This window comes from Hemibagrus wyckioides, linkage group LG03 (assembly GCF_019097595.1).
Source record: "Hemibagrus wyckioides isolate EC202008001 linkage group LG03, SWU_Hwy_1.0, whole genome shotgun sequence".
In the NCBI taxonomy this organism is placed as follows: domain Eukaryota; kingdom Metazoa; phylum Chordata; class Actinopteri; order Siluriformes; family Bagridae; genus Hemibagrus; species Hemibagrus wyckioides.
Window position 1 is genome coordinate 17,670,361 of NC_080712.1, and position 18,611 is coordinate 17,688,971.

Consider the following 18,611-nt stretch of genomic DNA (forward strand, 5'->3'; position numbering starts at 1 on the left):
AACCCTATAAGGATTTCATTGGATAGAATCTAACATTACTTATAGATTTACCCCACCAATTTAATCTTTCTTTTCATTTCTCCAGGATGATTACATCAGATCATGGGATGAAAATCAAGGCTCAAACGAAAGTAAGTTTCATATATATTCAGAGCGATCACAGTCATGTCCAAAATTTTGAAAGATTGACAATCAGGTCCGAGTTCTTTGAAGAGCACAATGACCAAAGCACTTTACAGAAGTATCAGATTAGAAAACAGTCAAAACTACAGTTCAAGAAGACAGACATCCTCATTAAACCTGCAGCCTGGCGCTATCTATATATAATACCTTATAGCTGATATGAAGTGACCTCTGCCGAGTGCTAAAGCAGAGAAATGGCAAGACACAATTTCAACACTATCTTGATTCGCAGTTTAAAATGATGACCACAGAACAGCGCAGTCCATTATCATATATCTCAGAATGTAATTAATGAATCGTTGTCAGTTTCACTGAAGGCCTAATAAGAGTCCTGGAGGCTTGATTTAGCACTGAGTGACATTGGCTTTGTTCTGACCCACTTACACTGAAGACATCAAAGAAGTTCCTGTATTTCACGACTTATTTTAGGTTAGCACTCAAAGTCTGCAGCACAATCAACTCTGTGACTACTGGCCATTTAACAGAAATGAAGTATTTAGAAGTTCAATAGCAAGTGTTATTAACTAGTAAGCTCTGCAAGAAAAACGGTCATTTCATTTCCATTTCAAAAGAAAAATATATTTATTTCGGTCATCTATTAATAATAAAAACAGAACAATGGAAAAACATCATTTTTTGTTTTTCATGCTGCATGAAAAAAAGAAAATCACTATTTGCACAGAAAAATTAATATGCATTTTGCATATTAAACGTAAAGATGATACCAGATGTTGACACCCACATTCGTATAGCTCTGTTACACAGGAAGCTGGCACAATGTAGACACGCTAAATTAACTTAGTTTAACTCTTGTTCGTTTTTTGAATAACAAAATTAAATGTATACAGACTATGAAACCATATATGTATTATTCATGATTGATGTATTGAAGAGATTATATTTGGTATTTCTGTGTTTCTGTCATGTCATGTAGCTTCATATTATACTGCAGAATCGAAAGCAGAGGTTTATTACACTTCAAGATTCAAGAAAACCATACACTCTGAGAAAAACCTGGATTCTTGCACGTTATGTAGTGTGGAGTTCTGCGTGTTTTTTCTTTTGATATGTTTGTCTCCTCTTTCATCAGCTAAATCATCATTTTCTGGTTAAAATAATGATGCAGAAGAAAGATGTGTACCTGAGAGATTTTCTTGGTTCCACGTTGCTAAACTAGGCTGATGTTTCCACTTAAAAGACAAACACCTGTAGTGTGATCTGTAGGGACAAATGACAAGTCGCAGGTCACCGATCAATTTATAGCAAAAAGAGAAGCTTTCTCAAACAGTCTGAGTTTAACAATGTCTCAGTGGGTGAAAGAAAATCATCCTTAGAAGTGCTTTTGACCAACAGAAGAAACACAGGCTTCTTTGTATGCATGTGATTAACATGATGAGATACTAATGCTGCTCATGTCAGGCCAAAATCTATGCTCAGGATTACATAGTGTCTGAATGAGTGCATGACTGCTCATGTAATGTAGCTATAGATCAATTTCATGGAAATCCCAGAATGCCCTGTTTTTCTCCCTAATTGATACAGATCATCATCCTTGATTATGTGGAAACAATCATAAATATCAATTACTAAGCAATTCTACCAAATTGTCCCAGGCACATATTATTTTTTCCTCAAACATCTGGAGATATAATGCAGGTTTTACAGATATAAATCCTGTCCTCTTATGTTCAATTATCCTAACATGTGAGAGTGCCAGTGCCAAATCCAATCTGCAGCAGTCTGTCTGCTGTTTACTGACTGTGCAAGCTCACGTTTAGTTTGTTGCTAGATCGGGAGTTTGTTTCTGGCGTTCAGCTCCATGACAGTGATGATCGTATTAAATGCTTCTGTGTGCGTAAACAAAGCATGAGGGTGACGATTAGGCCAGGAAGCTGAGGCAGAATTCACTCTAAAGCAGCTGGGATTTTCTCCATTTTCCTAAGCTGAATTTTGCTTTGCCTCAATAAGGCGAGTCTAATTGCATTTTTGTAGAGTTATATCCAGAGAGTGACCGTGGAGAATCAGAGATCAGAGGTAAAGAAGTTGTATGTCTGGGAAAAGGTAGTAGATTTCTTGTCACTTATCACAGTACACCAATTGTCCTGTCTCTCTATGGTGGGTCTGTTGCTATGGCAACATCATCATTCTTGTGTTTTCTTTAATCTTAGTGAGGATGTAGTGATGCAACATGGATTATAGATCCACCCAGAGCCATGGTACCAGTGAATACCTCCATACATCTAAAGGAAAATAAAAATAATTCTGTGAAGGTTACTATGACAGTGATGTGAACCCCAGAAAACTAAACACATGAGAGTACCAAATGTGACTTAAGCGTAGATGTAATTACTGATTACTAGAAAAAGGGCATTACTAGTGAAGACCAAACAGTAAGATTTGCTGCCTCAATCCTACATATTCAAACTTATTAGCAACAGTTTAATTCTCTACCTATATAATATTTCCAACAAAGTATGATTGTAGTTTCGAAACACTGGAGTGTGTATTTCTGCAGATTTGGCCATCAGATTTAAAGTTAACGGAAAACTTTGCTTTACAGATATTTGATTTGATGTGTTTGGTTTATAAACATACTTAATTTGGCCTAATAGTGGTACAGATTCATTCACTGACATATAATAGCTGACTCTAAAACTATTTTTTTTATTTGTCCTGTATTTATCCACTGTTTCTCTGTAACCCAGAATTATTTTGGAGATAATTGTAGCCTCTCCACAGTGTCTTTGTCCTCCACAGTGATTGCTATTATGCGTTACAAGGTCCTATTTTCTCCAACAGATGTAGACACCACTAAAGACCCCTGCCAGAAGGTGAAGTGTAGCCCACACAAGGTGTGTGTTGCCCAGGGCTACCAGCGTGCTGTGTGTGTCAACCGTAAGAAGCTGGAGTACAGGCAAGATTAACTCATCCTTTAACAATTCATTCTCTCTCTCTCTCTCTCTCTCTCTCTCTCTCTCTCTCACTAGAAATTCTAGCTCTAGCATAAGCAAGCCATCACAGATTTGCTGTATGCTGTATATAGACATGACAGTTTAAAAGACAGGTGAACATTTATCAGTTTCAGCAGGTAAGGAAACATAGCAAGACATTTCAGAGAATAAACCCTTATCAAGCAAGATCTTATCAATCAAATATCTTTGTCTTTGCTTACTGGTAGCTTATTGGTTAAGATGTTGGCCTACAGATACAGAAAGTTCGATCATCTGCCCCTGCGGGGACTGTGAGCAAGGCCCTTATCCCCCAGTTGTTCAGTTGTATAAAATGAGCTGAAAATGTAAGTCACTCTGGATAAGGGTGTATGCCTGAAATGTAAATGTATTCTAAGCACACTTGGGGCATATGCTCTCAACCTTGGGATGAGGTCATGTGGATGGGGGTTGTAGGAAATCTTTACCAACTGTTATTGATCATGTAGTTCCATGTACATGAACATGATTTATGAAATATTTCATTCAATTTGGAGCTCCTCTTAAGCCCATTTTACACCAGACTGCAGCGGTGCTCCATCCATCATTCTGTCATGTTAATCAATTTGGCCTTTACACTGACAGCGTGTAGAGCGGCTATTTAAAACAGAAATAAGCTTTTTTGGGTGGTGCGGTCATGGTATTAAGCAAGAAATAATGGAATGGATTTTACAGTGTATGCTCATGCTATAGTTTGAGTCTGTAACCTAGCTACACCTAACAGCGAGCTCTTGCATCTTGCATTAAAATTTCATGAAAGTTCCTATTACGGGTAATGCATGTTTTTCATATTTACAGACATTTGCACATGATAGTTACACAACCAGTGCAAAATAGCTCAGGAATGAATGTACCACACCCCAGCACACACATTCTGAAATGCTTTTGGTATTTGGATTTAATACTCATGAAAATGTTACATAAACCTGACTAAACTGCCAAACTCAACCATTTGACTTTGACTTGAGGGTTCAGTGCATTGAATTAAAATAGTTCTATAGATTGCTTCTTCAGCAATCTGAGCAACAGTAGCTCGTCTGTTGGATCGGATCACACAGGACAGCCTTCACGCCCCATGTGCATCAATGAGCCTTGGCCGCCCATGACCATGTCCCCGGTTCACCACTGTTCCTTCCTTGGACCACTTTTGATAGATACTGACCACTGCAGACTGCAAACACCCCACAAGAGCTGCAGTTTTGGAGATGCTCTGATCCAGTCATCTAGCCGTCACAATTTGGCCCTTCATCAAACTCTCTCAAATCCTTACGTTTGTCCATTTTTCCTGCTTCTAACACATCAACTTTGAGGACAAAATGTTCACTTGCTGCCTAATATATCCCACCCACTAACAGGTGCCATGATGAGGAGATAATCAGTGTTATTCACTTCACCTGTCAGTGCTCATAATGTTATGCCTGATCGGTGCATTTGCACTATGAATGTTTTAAAATAGTAGGCCTATTATTTCTACTAATTGGGACTATAGAGTGGGGTAGGCATGCCATAAATATTTTGGAGCCTTAAAATGAGTTCACTTTCCAAATAAACAGTATCCCTGTCTAAAGTCATATGACTTCTTTAGAAATAGGTACTTATTTAATATAAGAAATGATTAAACAAATGATTACAGACTGTATCCTACACCACACATTTGTTTCGAGTGTTGCTTCTAAAACTACTGATGCAGATTTCACAACAGCATCTGCTCAAAAAAAGGTTATAAAAGGTTTGTGAAACTAATCTGTCGTTTTCATAACTAGGACAACTCTTCTTTAAAATGAAATAACCACAAATATACACTGCCCCAACAGATATGATGGTCACATTTTGCTGACAGATTAAGAACATAATGATGAAAGGATGAATTTTCCTTTTGTGGTTCAGGAGGTTCACGTTTGGAGCTCAGCATGGCAGAACTGCAAGCTTCCTGGTTTGGTGCCTGGGCATCAGGGATTATTGCTCTATACAAAAGGACTTTAGATTTATAAATCTTCTCTCTGATGGTTGCTGTTGGTGTGGAACCCTGGAATCCCTTTTTTTTCCCCAGCATGCTCTCCCTGGAAGAGAATAGTGGTTGCTTTATGGCTTTTCTTAAAAGATTTCTAAGAAAACCCTGATGTGTAAACAGCAGATACAGTGTAGGTAGAAGAAAAACAGTGCAGTAAGCAAACATATATCAGATTCTGTTTGCTGAAGAGAACAGCATTCAAAGCTCAGCACTACTGCAGCAGACCACAATATGCTCTGTTAAACAAACAAAACAAAACAACACATATTGTGATATTACTTTTCAGTCTGTGTCTACATTACAGGATAGAGGTGCATTCATTCATCTTCACTAAACGTTTTGGCTGAACTGGGTCCGGAATCTGGAGCCTGTCCCGGGAACACTGGGTGTGAGGCACGACTACACCCTGAATGGGATGCCAATGCATCCCAGGGCACCATGTACACACATGTTCACACACTCATTCACACCTAGGGGCAATTTAGGCTAGCCAGTGTTGTCTATCTAGAGTCAAACATGCACAGAAACTACATGGGCAGTAGCTATTTAAATCACAACATGAAGCCCCTGTTCTCTACAAGCACCATCCACAGCAAAAGCAAAAACCAAAAACCATCCCTTATGGCCATTACAGTCATGACATTAATGAGTATAAACTGGTTTAATATTTTCGAAAAGCGGAACATGGTAGTGAGCAGAATGTTCTAGACATCTGCTAGAAAATGGGTGTACATAGAGCACCAGTAAGATGACTAGCATCAGTACTTGAATCTTGGAGCCTTGAGCGTCATATTCATGAATGTAATTTCACAGGCTGAAGCATCCAGTGGTGGGTCAGCAGGAGAACAACTGCAAACCATGCCCTGTGTCCACCTCTGGGCCTGTGTGTGGTTCTGATGGCTATAACTACGCTTCTCAGGTAAAACACATCTGCAAGTGATCTCATTTTAAATGGCAATTTGTACAATTTAAGACTTTGTAGTATTGTTAAAATTTAAATATACATGAATGTGCTGGGTTTTTTCATTATTTTGTGCCTGTTACTGAAGGAAATGATGGAATCATTACTCGTAGTTATTTATCCTTTATGATGCTCCTATGAATCAGCATGTGCAGTGGCAGTGGGCTGCTTCATTAGTTTCTCTGTCATCATGGATATCTCATTTATAGTAGCCCACGAGGTTCATAAAACGTAAGATGAATATGCCCGTAGGGTTTGCAAATATCAGGGGATGTGAGGATGAGTGCACTTAAGAAAGAGAGACTTGAAAAGAGAGGGAAAGAAGGAATAAAATGAGATTTATGTGCAGTCTTGTTTTATCTCTTTCTGGTCTTGTTGAGAGGCTGAGGTACGGAAGGGAATTAGTTTTCCAAGAAAGATGATGCCTTATCCGGATCAGATATCGTCTTTTTTGTGGTCACCTTTATAAAGTATGTGTACAGAATCTGGAATTTAACTGAAATCCCAGACAAACTACTTTTATACTCTGGTACACAACAGTAATCAAATGTTGCTACAGTATGTCTTATCTTATATGGACCTTCTTATTTTTTCTGTGTGTGTGTGTGTGTGTGGTTGTTTCAGTGTAAACTCCAGCATCAAGCCTGTCTCACCAAAAAAGAGCTGAGTGTGAAGTGCACTGGTCCCTGCCCGTGTTCCACTACAGCTGTGCCGAGTACAATGACGGACAGTACACACAGTACGTAGCTCTTTCAGTGACCACCAAACGGCAGCAGCTGTTCTACTGCTATAATTTCTTCCATCACTGCACTACAGCAAAGCTTAAACAGCTCTATGATTTATTTATTGCTGCACCTGCACACATAGCGGGGTTTTTTTTTGTCTGTCCTGCTGCTGGGAGAGCCTGCTTCAGGTCAGGTGTTTGGAGTAGCAGACCACTGCGGTACCGTGCTGCTATTAGCCATTCACTAAACTCACTGAGCAGATTTACTTATTACCATAAGTCATAGCCAACCGGGACTCTCACCTCGGCCAAATGCATGTGATTTACAGACACAGTCGAGCTAGTTTGCTAGAAGACGAGTGGATTGCTAGTGCTAAATGTACCGAAAGATTACAATAATAATGGACCTTTTTCAAGAACATTATACCAGACCAATAAACCAAGTGGATGATGTGAAATTCTTTAAGACTTTAAAATATAAAAGATCTAGAGGCATAACTCGAGTTATTAATTGATGAGACTGCTCTTGCCTAGAAACAGCCTCAAGACATTTTTCCTCTCTTCTGACATCCCCTAAAGTTCTCTCTGAGAACTACAGACTACTGATTTATCAACCATCCACATTTTATTCAGTGCTTCTCTCTTTCTCTTTCTGGATATCTTTGAAAGGTTTTGCTGCCCTAGACATCAGGGATAGACATCAGGGATGTCTAAAGGCCCCATTATTTTCAGTGTCTCGGTTCTTTTACAATTGCCTTTCCACAAACGTTTTTGATTTATAGACTGAACTGCAGCTTCTTCCCCAAAGCTGTAACTCCCCTCAATCTCCCAGTAATCCCCAAGGCCTTTAGAGCTGTTAAGGACTAAAGACTATTTTAAACTAAGCTTTCCGCTCTAAGAAATAGCCACTACAGTACACTCTGTAAAGTACAGTTCACTTTTGTCACTTTATAGAATGTGTAATATACCTCTAATGGCTTCATGGTAATGTGCAATATATACATCTTCAACACATTTCAATAATCAAGATAATAGATTAATGTGCAGTCTTGTAAATATATTACAGAAAACTCTTTGTTTGTTTATTATTATTCGTTCTATAACTTATTAATTTAATTCCTTTCATCAGTGTGGTGTTTAAATATCCTTGTTGGTTTCTGAGAGTCAGACTAAATTTCAATTGCACCTCGCTTATGATTTCCTATGCCGAATTTATTTCCTTGTTTTTATTTCCTTTACTTGTCTCCCCTTCCGTTCTGCTTTCACGCTTTCTCCCACTCGGACCTATAGACAGTTGTACAGGTCAGGACCTGGCAGATTTGGGTGATCGTCTGCGTGACTGGTTCCAGCTGCTTCAGGGCAACGCCAAACAGAACAACACACGCAAGCCTACTGCAGCCACCTCAGCATCAAGTAAGGCCCAAAGCTGTCAGCTGTCTGCTCAGCCATTGATTTGATGCTGAACAAGATTACACCAATTGACTTTTGCTGAGGCCGCCAAAATCCAAAGCTCACCGCTGAGAAACAGAACAGAGTTAGAATGTTATATTAGGAATGTGCTTGTAAGTGCAATTTTTTCTATTTAATATGAATTTACACAAAGCTTTCTGAACCATATTTCGATCCTGCCATAAAATCATGTCATCAGCTTAGTTCACTTATGCCACGGTGAAGACTCTGAAATAAGTCTGTAAGCTGAAATAGTGTTTCATGTTAAATTATGCACTTCTCTGTACAGTTTTGGACCGCACTCTAGTGGCAACATGTAAGGACTCCATTGGATGGATGTTTTCGAAGCTGGACACTAATAATGACCTGTATCTGGACCAGGCTGAGATGGCTGCTATTAATCTGGATAAGTATGAAGTGTGTATCCGGCCTTTCTTCAATTCCTGCGATTCCTACCGTGATGGCAAAGTCTCCACAGCCGAGTGGTGCCTCTGCTTCTGGAGAGAGAGTAAGTTACAATCATACATACTTTCAGTATACACCAGGGTACTTCCATGACTGATTTCAAATGACAGATTTACAAAAAGAGTTTAACTTTCTTGAGCTGATTTCATTCGAGCATTGCTATGTTTGCTTTCTCAACACGATCGATATTGTGTTCAGAATAGGAAAAGGATGCTTTCTGTGCACTGCTTTATTGCTTTATAATGAGATACATGCATCTAATCTAAATTATTATGATGTGATAATATTATTCAGTCTTCATGAGTAGCAATAAATATATAATGTGGCCTCACTGTACAGTTTATAATAGTAATACAATGAAAACAAGTACTATTTTATTCAGTCACCTCATACAAACTAAGTGCAGCTGATGTGTGCTATGGACATTACTAAGAATTATAAACATATATTTTTAAAATGCATGTGAAAAATTGATAAATAATAATAATTGAAATGTGTGTGTCATTGATCTGTGTATGTTGCGTTCATTCATTGTTCATGTCACAATGAAAAAGCAAAGGATTTGGGCTTCAAAGGTTTTTGGCTTCAAACCAAAAATATTACAAAAAGCTCCTGTATTTTTCCCTTGCTTGTTTTTAATCAATGCTCATGAATGACCCAGATGTGTATTAGCAATTACTGGGAAGATTAAAGATTGCTATTAATGTCTGATGTACTGCTAAATTGGATCACAGTGTGCTTTTTAAAAATAGCAAGAGGGAGGTGGTAAAAAAGGATGACACAATGGCTGAAAAAATCACTAGGATTTTCCAGGTGTTGCATTTTAAGCCATTTTTAAACTGCATTTATTTCTCCAAACGCGGATGAGCCAAAGCATTATGACCACTCACAGATTAAGCCAATAAAACAGATAATCTTGTAACAGTGGCAGATAAAACAGATGGATATATTAGATTCTAGGCAAACAGTCTGTTCTCATAATTGGCCTGTTGGATGGGAAAATCTGAAGACCTGAGAGACTTTGGCATAGGCCAAATTGATATGACCAGACATCTGGGCATCTCTGAAATGGACAAACCACAAACTGTATTGGGCATCCAAGACTCATCAGTGCACAAGGGTGATTAACCCTATACCATCTGGCTCAAATCAACAGAAGGTTTAATGTAGCACAGAATCGCAGAAACTTTTAACAATGTTTACAAGAGCAATGTGTCAAAACACACAGTGTATTGTACCCTGCTGCATATGGGGCAGTTTACTCTTAAACCAGTCAGAGTACTCAGAGTGCTAACCCCCTGTCCACCACTGAAAGCTCCTACAATGAACACACACGCATCAGGACTGAACCATGGAGCAATATAAGGTCCGGTGAGTCCTATTTTCCAGTAAGCTGGTTAAATGTGCAGTGTTTTCCTTGAGAAGTGATGGCACCAGGATGCACTGTGGAAAGACGAGATGTCAGTGGAAGGAGTCAGATGCTCTTGAAAACATCCTTCTCGAAAAACCTGGGTCTGTGGATTTAATATGGATGTCATTTTGACATGTGCCATCTATTTTGCCACCCTTCATGGCAAATGTTATTCCCCAATGCCTGTGGCCTCTTTCAGAAGGATATATGGTGGCCTGCTACACTGTACACTTTCAGGAATTGTGTGTGGTTTATGAAAAAGAGTTCAGGTTGTTGCCCTGCCCTTTAAATTTCCCCAAATCTCAATCCTATCGAGCATCTGTGAATGTGCTGGAACAACAAGTCTTGATTTGCAGTGGCTCCACTTCACAGTTTACAAGATTTAAAGGATCTACTGTTAATGTCTTGGTGCCAGATTCTTTCAGAGGTCTTGTAAAGTTCATGTCTGTGAGTTGGAGCTGTTTTGTGAGGATGAGGAGGATATTAGGATATTAGGTGTGTGGTCATGATGGTTTGGCTCATCAGTGTATGTTGATTCCATTTTTCCCATATATTTTAGAAACAGTTAAAATATATAGTAATAAATATAATGCAGTTAAATATATAAATTATTATTTATAAATAAATAATGTTTTGAAAGCTTGAACATATAAATAAAACACCAACATTATGATTTTTTTTTTTTAAATTGTGCATTATAAAGTATAAAGTGCATTATAAAGAGTCTTTCTGGTGCAGTGTCACTGTTCTTATCCCTCAAACTGACAGAACTCATTCAAACTGCACTGGATTAGGCTTAATTGGTTTTCTAAATATAATCGAAAACTTGAGCGGGGAATTCACCCATATGCGGGATGCTTGGATTAAAGTAATCCCAGGCTTTCAGCTCTTTCACACAAAGTTTTGCCCTCCATAGCTGAGCAGAGAGCGAGAGTGAGGAAAGTAAAACAGCACTGTCCTGTTTTATGGCCTGTTTTTTTTTTTTTGGTGTCCAGAGATTTTGTTTGTTTAAGGAAAAGAAAAAAGAACCATCTATCTGTTTCCACTGCATCCTCATGGTGCTTCTCAGGAAATGTGTTCTGAATGAAAAGTACAGAGGTTCATGTGACTGAGGATTAGCAGGTGTTTTGTGTGTGGGTGGCAGTGTTGGGTTGGCTGAGGGGAAATCCCTTTTTGTATTTGTGTATGTTTGTCAGTGGGGAATAATGCATATTATTAACATTAGCTGGCGTCTTCTTTCCTGTGTGTGTGTGTGTGTGTGTGTGTGTGTGTGTGTGTGTGTGGGCCTGCCACGCCATGAAGCAGGATAAGACTATTTTACAAAAACAAGCATATGTTCCACCCTCTAGTACAGGAACGGCACAGAGAAGAATCTCTGCAACACACACACACACACACACACACCAATTTCACTCTTATTTGATTCTGGTTAAGCATTCCCACCTCTCCTGAGGCAGGTGTATTTGCCTTTGGCCTGTCACACTTCCCCCCCCCTCAGATTTTCCCCAATGGAGGGGAAATAGCCATCACAGACCATTATGGAACGAAAACATCACTGTTTGTTGACAACCTGCTCAGCCTGAATCACTCTGGGACCCAAGCAGCCAAGCAGAAATTTGTATAAGACGTGAAGGGCATAGATCACACAGAGCTGTGTGAGTGATCCAGTAAATGGAGTAATTGATAAATGAATGAAAATGATTCATTTATGTATACTATTAGCCTTGAGCTAAAAGTATTTTCTCTCAAAAGTGTATATATATGGCAAAATAAATACCTAATGTATACTTTAGCTTTGGTATAAATATGAGGTTGCACACACTCAATAATCAGTCAATCATGTAACAGCAGCACAATGGGGAAAAAAACATACAGATCAGAGTCAAACAATTCAGTTCAATGTGTTCATCAGAAAAAAAGAAAAACTGTCATCTCTATGACTTTAATTGTGGCATGGATGTTGGAACCAAAAGGGAAAAGCATCTCAGTATACACAAAACGTTGAAGCCTGAGGTGGATGGGCTACAACAGCAGAAGACCACACTTGGTTCCACTCCTGCCAGCCAAGGTTGATATTTTGTGCATGCTTTTCTGCACACCACAGATGGAAAGAGTTACTATAGACTTCCTGTCAGCTCAGATGCGTCTGGTCATTCACCTGATTTATGATTTCTGTCATGCACAAGGTGTTTCAGCCTGCAGATCTTCCACTCACAGGATGGTGGTTTTTTTTGTTTGTTCATTTTTTTTTGCACCATTTTCAGTAAAACTCAAGAGCCTATTGTGAGTGAAAATCCCAGGAGATCAGCAGTTTATGTCCATCTGGCCCTTACAGCCATGGGGAAAATTCCTTTGTTGTCCATTACCAAGGGGAAACACAAAAATACTTCAAAATAAAAACTTTACACTGAAATAAAAAAAAATCAGCAATTCAGTAAATCTGAAATCTGAAAAGTAAACATTAGAATTACTTAAATGCTTTAAATTCTGTACTAAATTAATTGTAAATGTAAATATGCGGCTTAAACCCAGTATGTATATTTGACTTCCCTTACTGGGTTAAATTTACTGTTATTTTCCAGGTGCTCACACAACAACAACAAAAAAGTACTTGTTTACTTGAATGGATTGCATTCATTGTGTGTGTGGGGGGGGGGGCTAACTCAATTTGTGTATTTTGTTTGTGGAACTTTAATTGAATTTCTGAGCATTATGGATAAAAAAATATGGTTTTCAGTGTTTCTTGTTTTGTGTTGGATTTAAGGCTAAGGTGGTTTTATTATGAAATGGTTGGAAAGACGAAGTGTTTCATTTTCAGTTAAGATCTCTTCGTTCACTTTCTTTGTGTTTCTTAGTCAGATGTATAGTTTGTATAGTCTATGTAGTTAAGTTAGTTAAGTAGTCATCTGGCAGTTCAGTCTTTATGAAGGCTGATGAAAGGTCATGTAGTATTGTACTGCTGTTTGGAACGATTGAGGTGTTAGTGGCCTTGATGTGGTTGTTGTTCTTCTTCAAGTTGCTCCCTTTAGGGGTTGCCACAGTGATTCATCTGATTCGTGTATTTAATTTAGCGTAGGTTTTACATCAGATGCCCTTCCTAAAGCAACTCCACCATTTTTTATCTGGGCTTGGGACCAGCACTGAGTGTACTGAGACTGGCTTGTGCAGCCGCCGGTATCTGGATTGGTTCCCTGCCTGGGATCTGAACCTGGGCCACAGCAGTGAGAGTGTGGTTTCCTTGGTGCCATGTAAGCCTTACTTAAACATATGCTTATTTAAATCTATGAAAACGTTTGTTACTACACTAAGTCCCTCAAAATATGAATCCAGCCAGCTGCATTGTTTTGAAATTCTGTACATGATACGTCACAGGGCATTGTAACACACTCAGAGGACAGCAATAACTGCCTTTTTTTGCATACATACATGAGGTCAGAGGCGGTTGACTGTGTATCTCTGTGACAGTTTTCTTGGAATATGGCACTGTCAGGATTCAAACATCTCCAGAGAGTTTTTTATCCTGATATGTCCATCAGCTAATGTTTTCCCCCTCTTTTTGGTTATTTTCATTTTGTGTATCATGAAACTAAACCAAACTAAGTACCAAACCAACCAAAAATAGTATTTTTTTTCCTGATTCAAACTTGAATGGACTAATATATGTGTAATCATACTTTTCCATATAAATTCCATATACAGCAATTGTTTCTTTTAAATCAAATCCTAGTGTGTTTTTGGTGCAACTTATGTAGGGTGGTAATTTCTATATTTATTTAACACTGGGGACTACAATGGACTGATCTACTTTATGACTATCCAGTGCATAATGTTGCCAACTGTCCAGTTAGGTGAGCCTGTGCCCACTGTAGCCTGATTCCTGTTCTTGGCTTCTGTTGTATCCCATCTGCCTCAAGGTTCCTGTGTTGTGCATCCTGTGATCATTTTGTGCTTACCATAGTGATAGTCTATTGTATAGTCTATTGTAGACTAATTAGCTTGAAAGAGACTGACCATTCTCTCTCATTAAAAGATGTTTCTCCACGTTTGCACCATTCTGGGTAAAATCTATAGACTGTTGTGCCTGAAAGTGCCTGAAACTACCCCATCTGGCACCAACAACCGTGCCATGGTCAAAGTCAGTGAGATCATGTTTTTCCCCCATTCTGACATTTGATGTGAACATCACATAACTGAAGCTCTTGACCTGTATCTACATGACTGTATGCATGTTATTTTCTATATTACCCAAAGTAAAATTGTGTTTTATGTTAGTTTATGTTCTTATGCTTAGTCCAATATATAGTATGTGATTATACAGACAGTATTGTCATTGCTTTATTTTGTCAATTGCATATTCTGAATTTGTAGCAACACAGAATTGTTCAAATCTATCAACTTTGTGAAAAGAAATATATTGGACCCTGATTTAGCAGCTGCAGTGGGAAATGAATGGCATAATGTAAGGTTCATCAGGGGACGGTGCAGAAGCTCAGCGTTTGGCTGGAGGAGATTAGCAGAGTGTCTCTCTCTAATGCTCTAATTGTTTTGGTCCTCAGAGCCTCCCTGCCTGGCTGAGCTAGAGAGGATCCAAATGCAGGAAGGAGCCAAAAAGAAGCCAGGTATGTATGAACGTTCATGGGGGGAAAAAATGCAGGTTAGGAACCAGATAGAAGGCAGGAAAAGGAAGGTGAAAAATTATAAAGAAAAAAACATGAAGTACGCAGGGATATTGAATGGCCCAGGAATAAGAAGCAATATTGCGTATGATGCAGAAACAAAAGTTTAGAGCTGCAGAGAAAAAAAGGATAAGTTAGGTAACGGACAGATTGATCAAACATCACAGAAGAGATGCTGGAGGAGTTTCGTGAAGCAGATGACAAGCACGAGGCTGGGATTAGCTGCTAATCAGGCATGGGGATTAGCATGAAGCAGAGCTGGCAGTGGGCAGTGCTACATGTTTGGCTATGCCATCAGCAGGAATCTCCAAGGACACGATGCAGATGCAGGCAGCAGCCAAAGATGGCCAAACACACACATGCTCCCTGACGACATGACAAAACCTGGCATCATCACCACAGCACAGATATTTTTCTTTTGGCTCCTGTTCCGATTGTCTCCTAAAATACACATCAGTGGTTTTTTTAGGCACATCCTTCAAAGCTGCACTGAACTGGCAAACCATGTTTTTTTGTTTTCTAATGTGTACTTATATATGCAGTGTGTTTTTTTTTACTGTTCAGAAAACAACAATTACATCCATTAATCATTTGGAAAGTCCTTCTCAAGGTTGTTCCCTACATGCTGCTGTCATTTGGCTCCAGCGCATGACCGATTATTTACAGAACTAAGACTGCTTTGTAATCTCAGCTTCAGTGCAATGCTCAATTCGATTGATGCAAGGAGTGAAGCTGAACATAAATCATAACACATGTCTAATCTGAACACACGTGTTTTTGGCATGATAGGTACCTATATCCCCAGCTGTGATGAGGATGGTTATTATAGGAAGATGCAATGTGACCAAAGCAAGGGGGAGTGCTGGTGTGTAGACCAGCATGGAGAAGAGTTAATGGGCTCCAGAATCCATGGCAACACTGACTGTGGTAAGCACACACGACGTGCAGACACACAAACACACATACAGAGAGCACAAGGCTGCCTTTGTTGCGAGGGCTTAGATACACAAAACCATCAGTCACCCCTGTGACAGAAGACCAAGTGTTACATTCATTAGACCAGGTTCATTACCATTCCAAAAGAGCAGTTGTCGTACTTGAAATAAAGGTCCGAAAGATTAATTACTACTGGCTGTGATGGACCTGCAGGTGATAAGAACAAATACCCTGACTGGGCTTACAATAGCCATTAAAAAGCCCAAAGCCTAAGCCACAAGTCTTGTTTGTTGTGTCTGAGCAGGTAGCTGAAGCATTCTCATTTCTTCTGCTCATTTTGCTGTAATGGATGTTACTGATGCTGATGCTGCATCCATCCAGACACTCTTTATGGTTTTCATTAATAGCTAAACACACAACATGCTTGCCATTTGTCACAATTTAAGCAATTAGATTCTTAATTCAGCCTTTATTAGAGGGAAATTGCACAGTTTGTGGTAGATTTGCTGCACTTGTTTTGATATGATGAAATCATGTTTAGCTGATGGAAAGTAAACAGCAGATCCATTAAATATGACAAGAACGTTTTGGTCTTCTCCGACTTTCACTTTGTGTTTCCTAGATGAAGTGGCTGGCTACTCGGGGGATTTCGGCAGTGGCGTGGGATGGGAGGACGAGGAGGAGAAAGAAGCAGAAGACACCGGAGAAGAGGCTGAAGAAGAGGAGGAAGAGATCGGGGAAATGGATGATGGTGGATATATCTGGTAGACCAAAACGAAATGGTTGCCTGGTCAAGATAGCTTTACTTTGACCACTGATTCCGAGGCAGCTCCATCTCTTGCTGACACAAAATGGTGGAAACTGGAGGGTTGGACATCTCTATACTGCACTCCGAACAGCATTGGCCAGGGAGGGGAGGGAAGGGTTATTGAGTTGTGATAACTGTAGTGAAATTATGGGTGTGGGAAAGAGTTAAAAGAAAAAAAAAAAAAAGATCTTATATATACTTGTGAAACTTTTTTTTTTGTTCTGTGTTTAAGATTGTGCTCTTCTGATAAAGTCAATAGCATCAGCAATCTTAAGCTGGAATCTAGGTAATTGATAACTGGACATTTTCTCTTTAGATGAACAGGAGCTTTGCAAATGCTATACAGTGTGCTTCATCTCAAATGTCACATTATTCTTATGCAAGAAGCATAAACTAAATGCACATATATATTTGGAAATGTTACCTTTTAGTTTCAGACTTTTATGGAAGCACTGAGATTTGACCTAAGACTAGCAGACCTCGAGTGAACACATGATGACAGAATGACACTTTCTTGACCTTTTTGTGGGTTCACCATTTACAGGTTTAATTAACCCCATATAGTTTCACTGGCTAGAACACAGCAAGAATACATTCTAAAGCCAAAAACTGCTCTGATAACTAACCACAAGTCAGTTACTGATACATGATTCGAGTTTCTGTGTCATACAGCATGTCCTGTCCTTGTCTATAAATTTGTGCAATATCATTATGCATTTCTTGTTGGTCTTATTATCGATATAGTCCCTAAGACATTCCTGCACATTGCTCCACTTGCTCAAAAAGAAGACATTGTATTTGTCCAATGATCCAATCCCCTGAAAGTGGACATAGTGAAGCACTGTGTTTCCTCGTAATACCACTGAACTTGACATATTCGGAGACCTAGTAACTCTTTGTAAAAACATGGTCTCTGCTTTCAGATTTTTATCACAGAAAAAAAAGGCTAGGGAAAAATGCTTTATCTCTGAGATAACAGTTATGTCACAGTAAACATGTGTATGAATAGCAGTATGGAGAATGAGATACGCAACCCAACCCAATGACAGCCAGGGGGATCTGTCTGTCTTGCTATTTTGCCTGTTGACTAATCAGATCCACTCATCTCACCCAGCTGAAATAGGAGTCTGTTGTAATGTTAGTAGGTGTACATATTTTTTGCTGCAAGGGTTTATAGTTTTGGTTTACATTCACGACATTCATGTACCAAATGCACTGACTAGGTATAAACGTTTCTGTCACCAGATAAGACTTGTTTTTTTTGTTTTCTTGAGAAGGTTTCAGGTTGTCGATGGTATCAGGTCATGTAACAGTGAGACATCAGACCCCTGTGATTTCATACACATAACAGGTCTTTTGGCGTAAACACTGTGCAATCCTTATCATACACTGAAACAATCACTCCCTCTTGAGAGCACAAGACTGTTTGAAAAATGCTTTTCTACAGTACGCTCAGCACAAGACGCACGGGCTTTGTGCATAATCCGTGCAAATCTTAAAAGCGTGTGAATCACAGATATTATCTGGTATGTTAATACAGTCAGACGGATCCAGGCTGTGAGCTCTAAGCAGTATGGGGAGTGTGATGTAATAGGATGTAATATGCTTGTCTTCTCTTTAAATCAACAAAAGATAACAACTAGTTCTCTGTAAGAATGAATAATAGAATTTTTTTCAGTTGGATTAAAGTTGTAATCCGTGTCATTAGAGTGCCTGTCACTCTGGTCTGATTGTGAGGAGATAACTGTTAGTTTTCCTCACGTGTATGAGGGCATCACCTCATGAGGATGGATTAACTTGCATATGATTGTATTGTCATATAAATTTATCATTGTAAATAGTTGGAGTATACAGACACAGTGTATTTGCCCTGGCAATTGCATTAGAATTGCATTTAGCTGCATGTTTCTTTGTCCCAATATATCATCTTTTTGGCTCAGTATAATTATGATTAAAGGCATTGGGCCCAAACATCTTGTTCTCTTGTACTCGGTTATTCT

General features: G+C 39.1%; 1 protein-coding gene across 1 annotated transcript in view; it reads left to right on the forward strand.

Moving 5' to 3' along the window:
- Window positions 1-18,584, forward strand: part of spock2 (SPARC (osteonectin), cwcv and kazal like domains proteoglycan 2) — a 29,415-nt gene extending 10,831 nt beyond the window's left edge. The window contains exons 2-10 of the mRNA XM_058385755.1: window positions 86-131; window positions 2,983-3,097; window positions 5,995-6,100; window positions 6,767-6,881; window positions 8,157-8,279; window positions 8,605-8,823; window positions 14,748-14,810; window positions 15,657-15,794; window positions 16,426-18,584. Of these exons, the coding sequence (XP_058241738.1) occupies window positions 86-131; window positions 2,983-3,097; window positions 5,995-6,100; window positions 6,767-6,881; window positions 8,157-8,279; window positions 8,605-8,823; window positions 14,748-14,810; window positions 15,657-15,794; window positions 16,426-16,571 (1,071 nt within the window). The 3' untranslated portion in view covers window positions 16,572-18,584. The remainder of the gene's footprint in view (window positions 1-85; window positions 132-2,982; window positions 3,098-5,994; window positions 6,101-6,766; window positions 6,882-8,156; window positions 8,280-8,604; window positions 8,824-14,747; window positions 14,811-15,656; window positions 15,795-16,425) is intronic.
- Window positions 18,585-18,611: the final 27 nt, after the last annotated feature.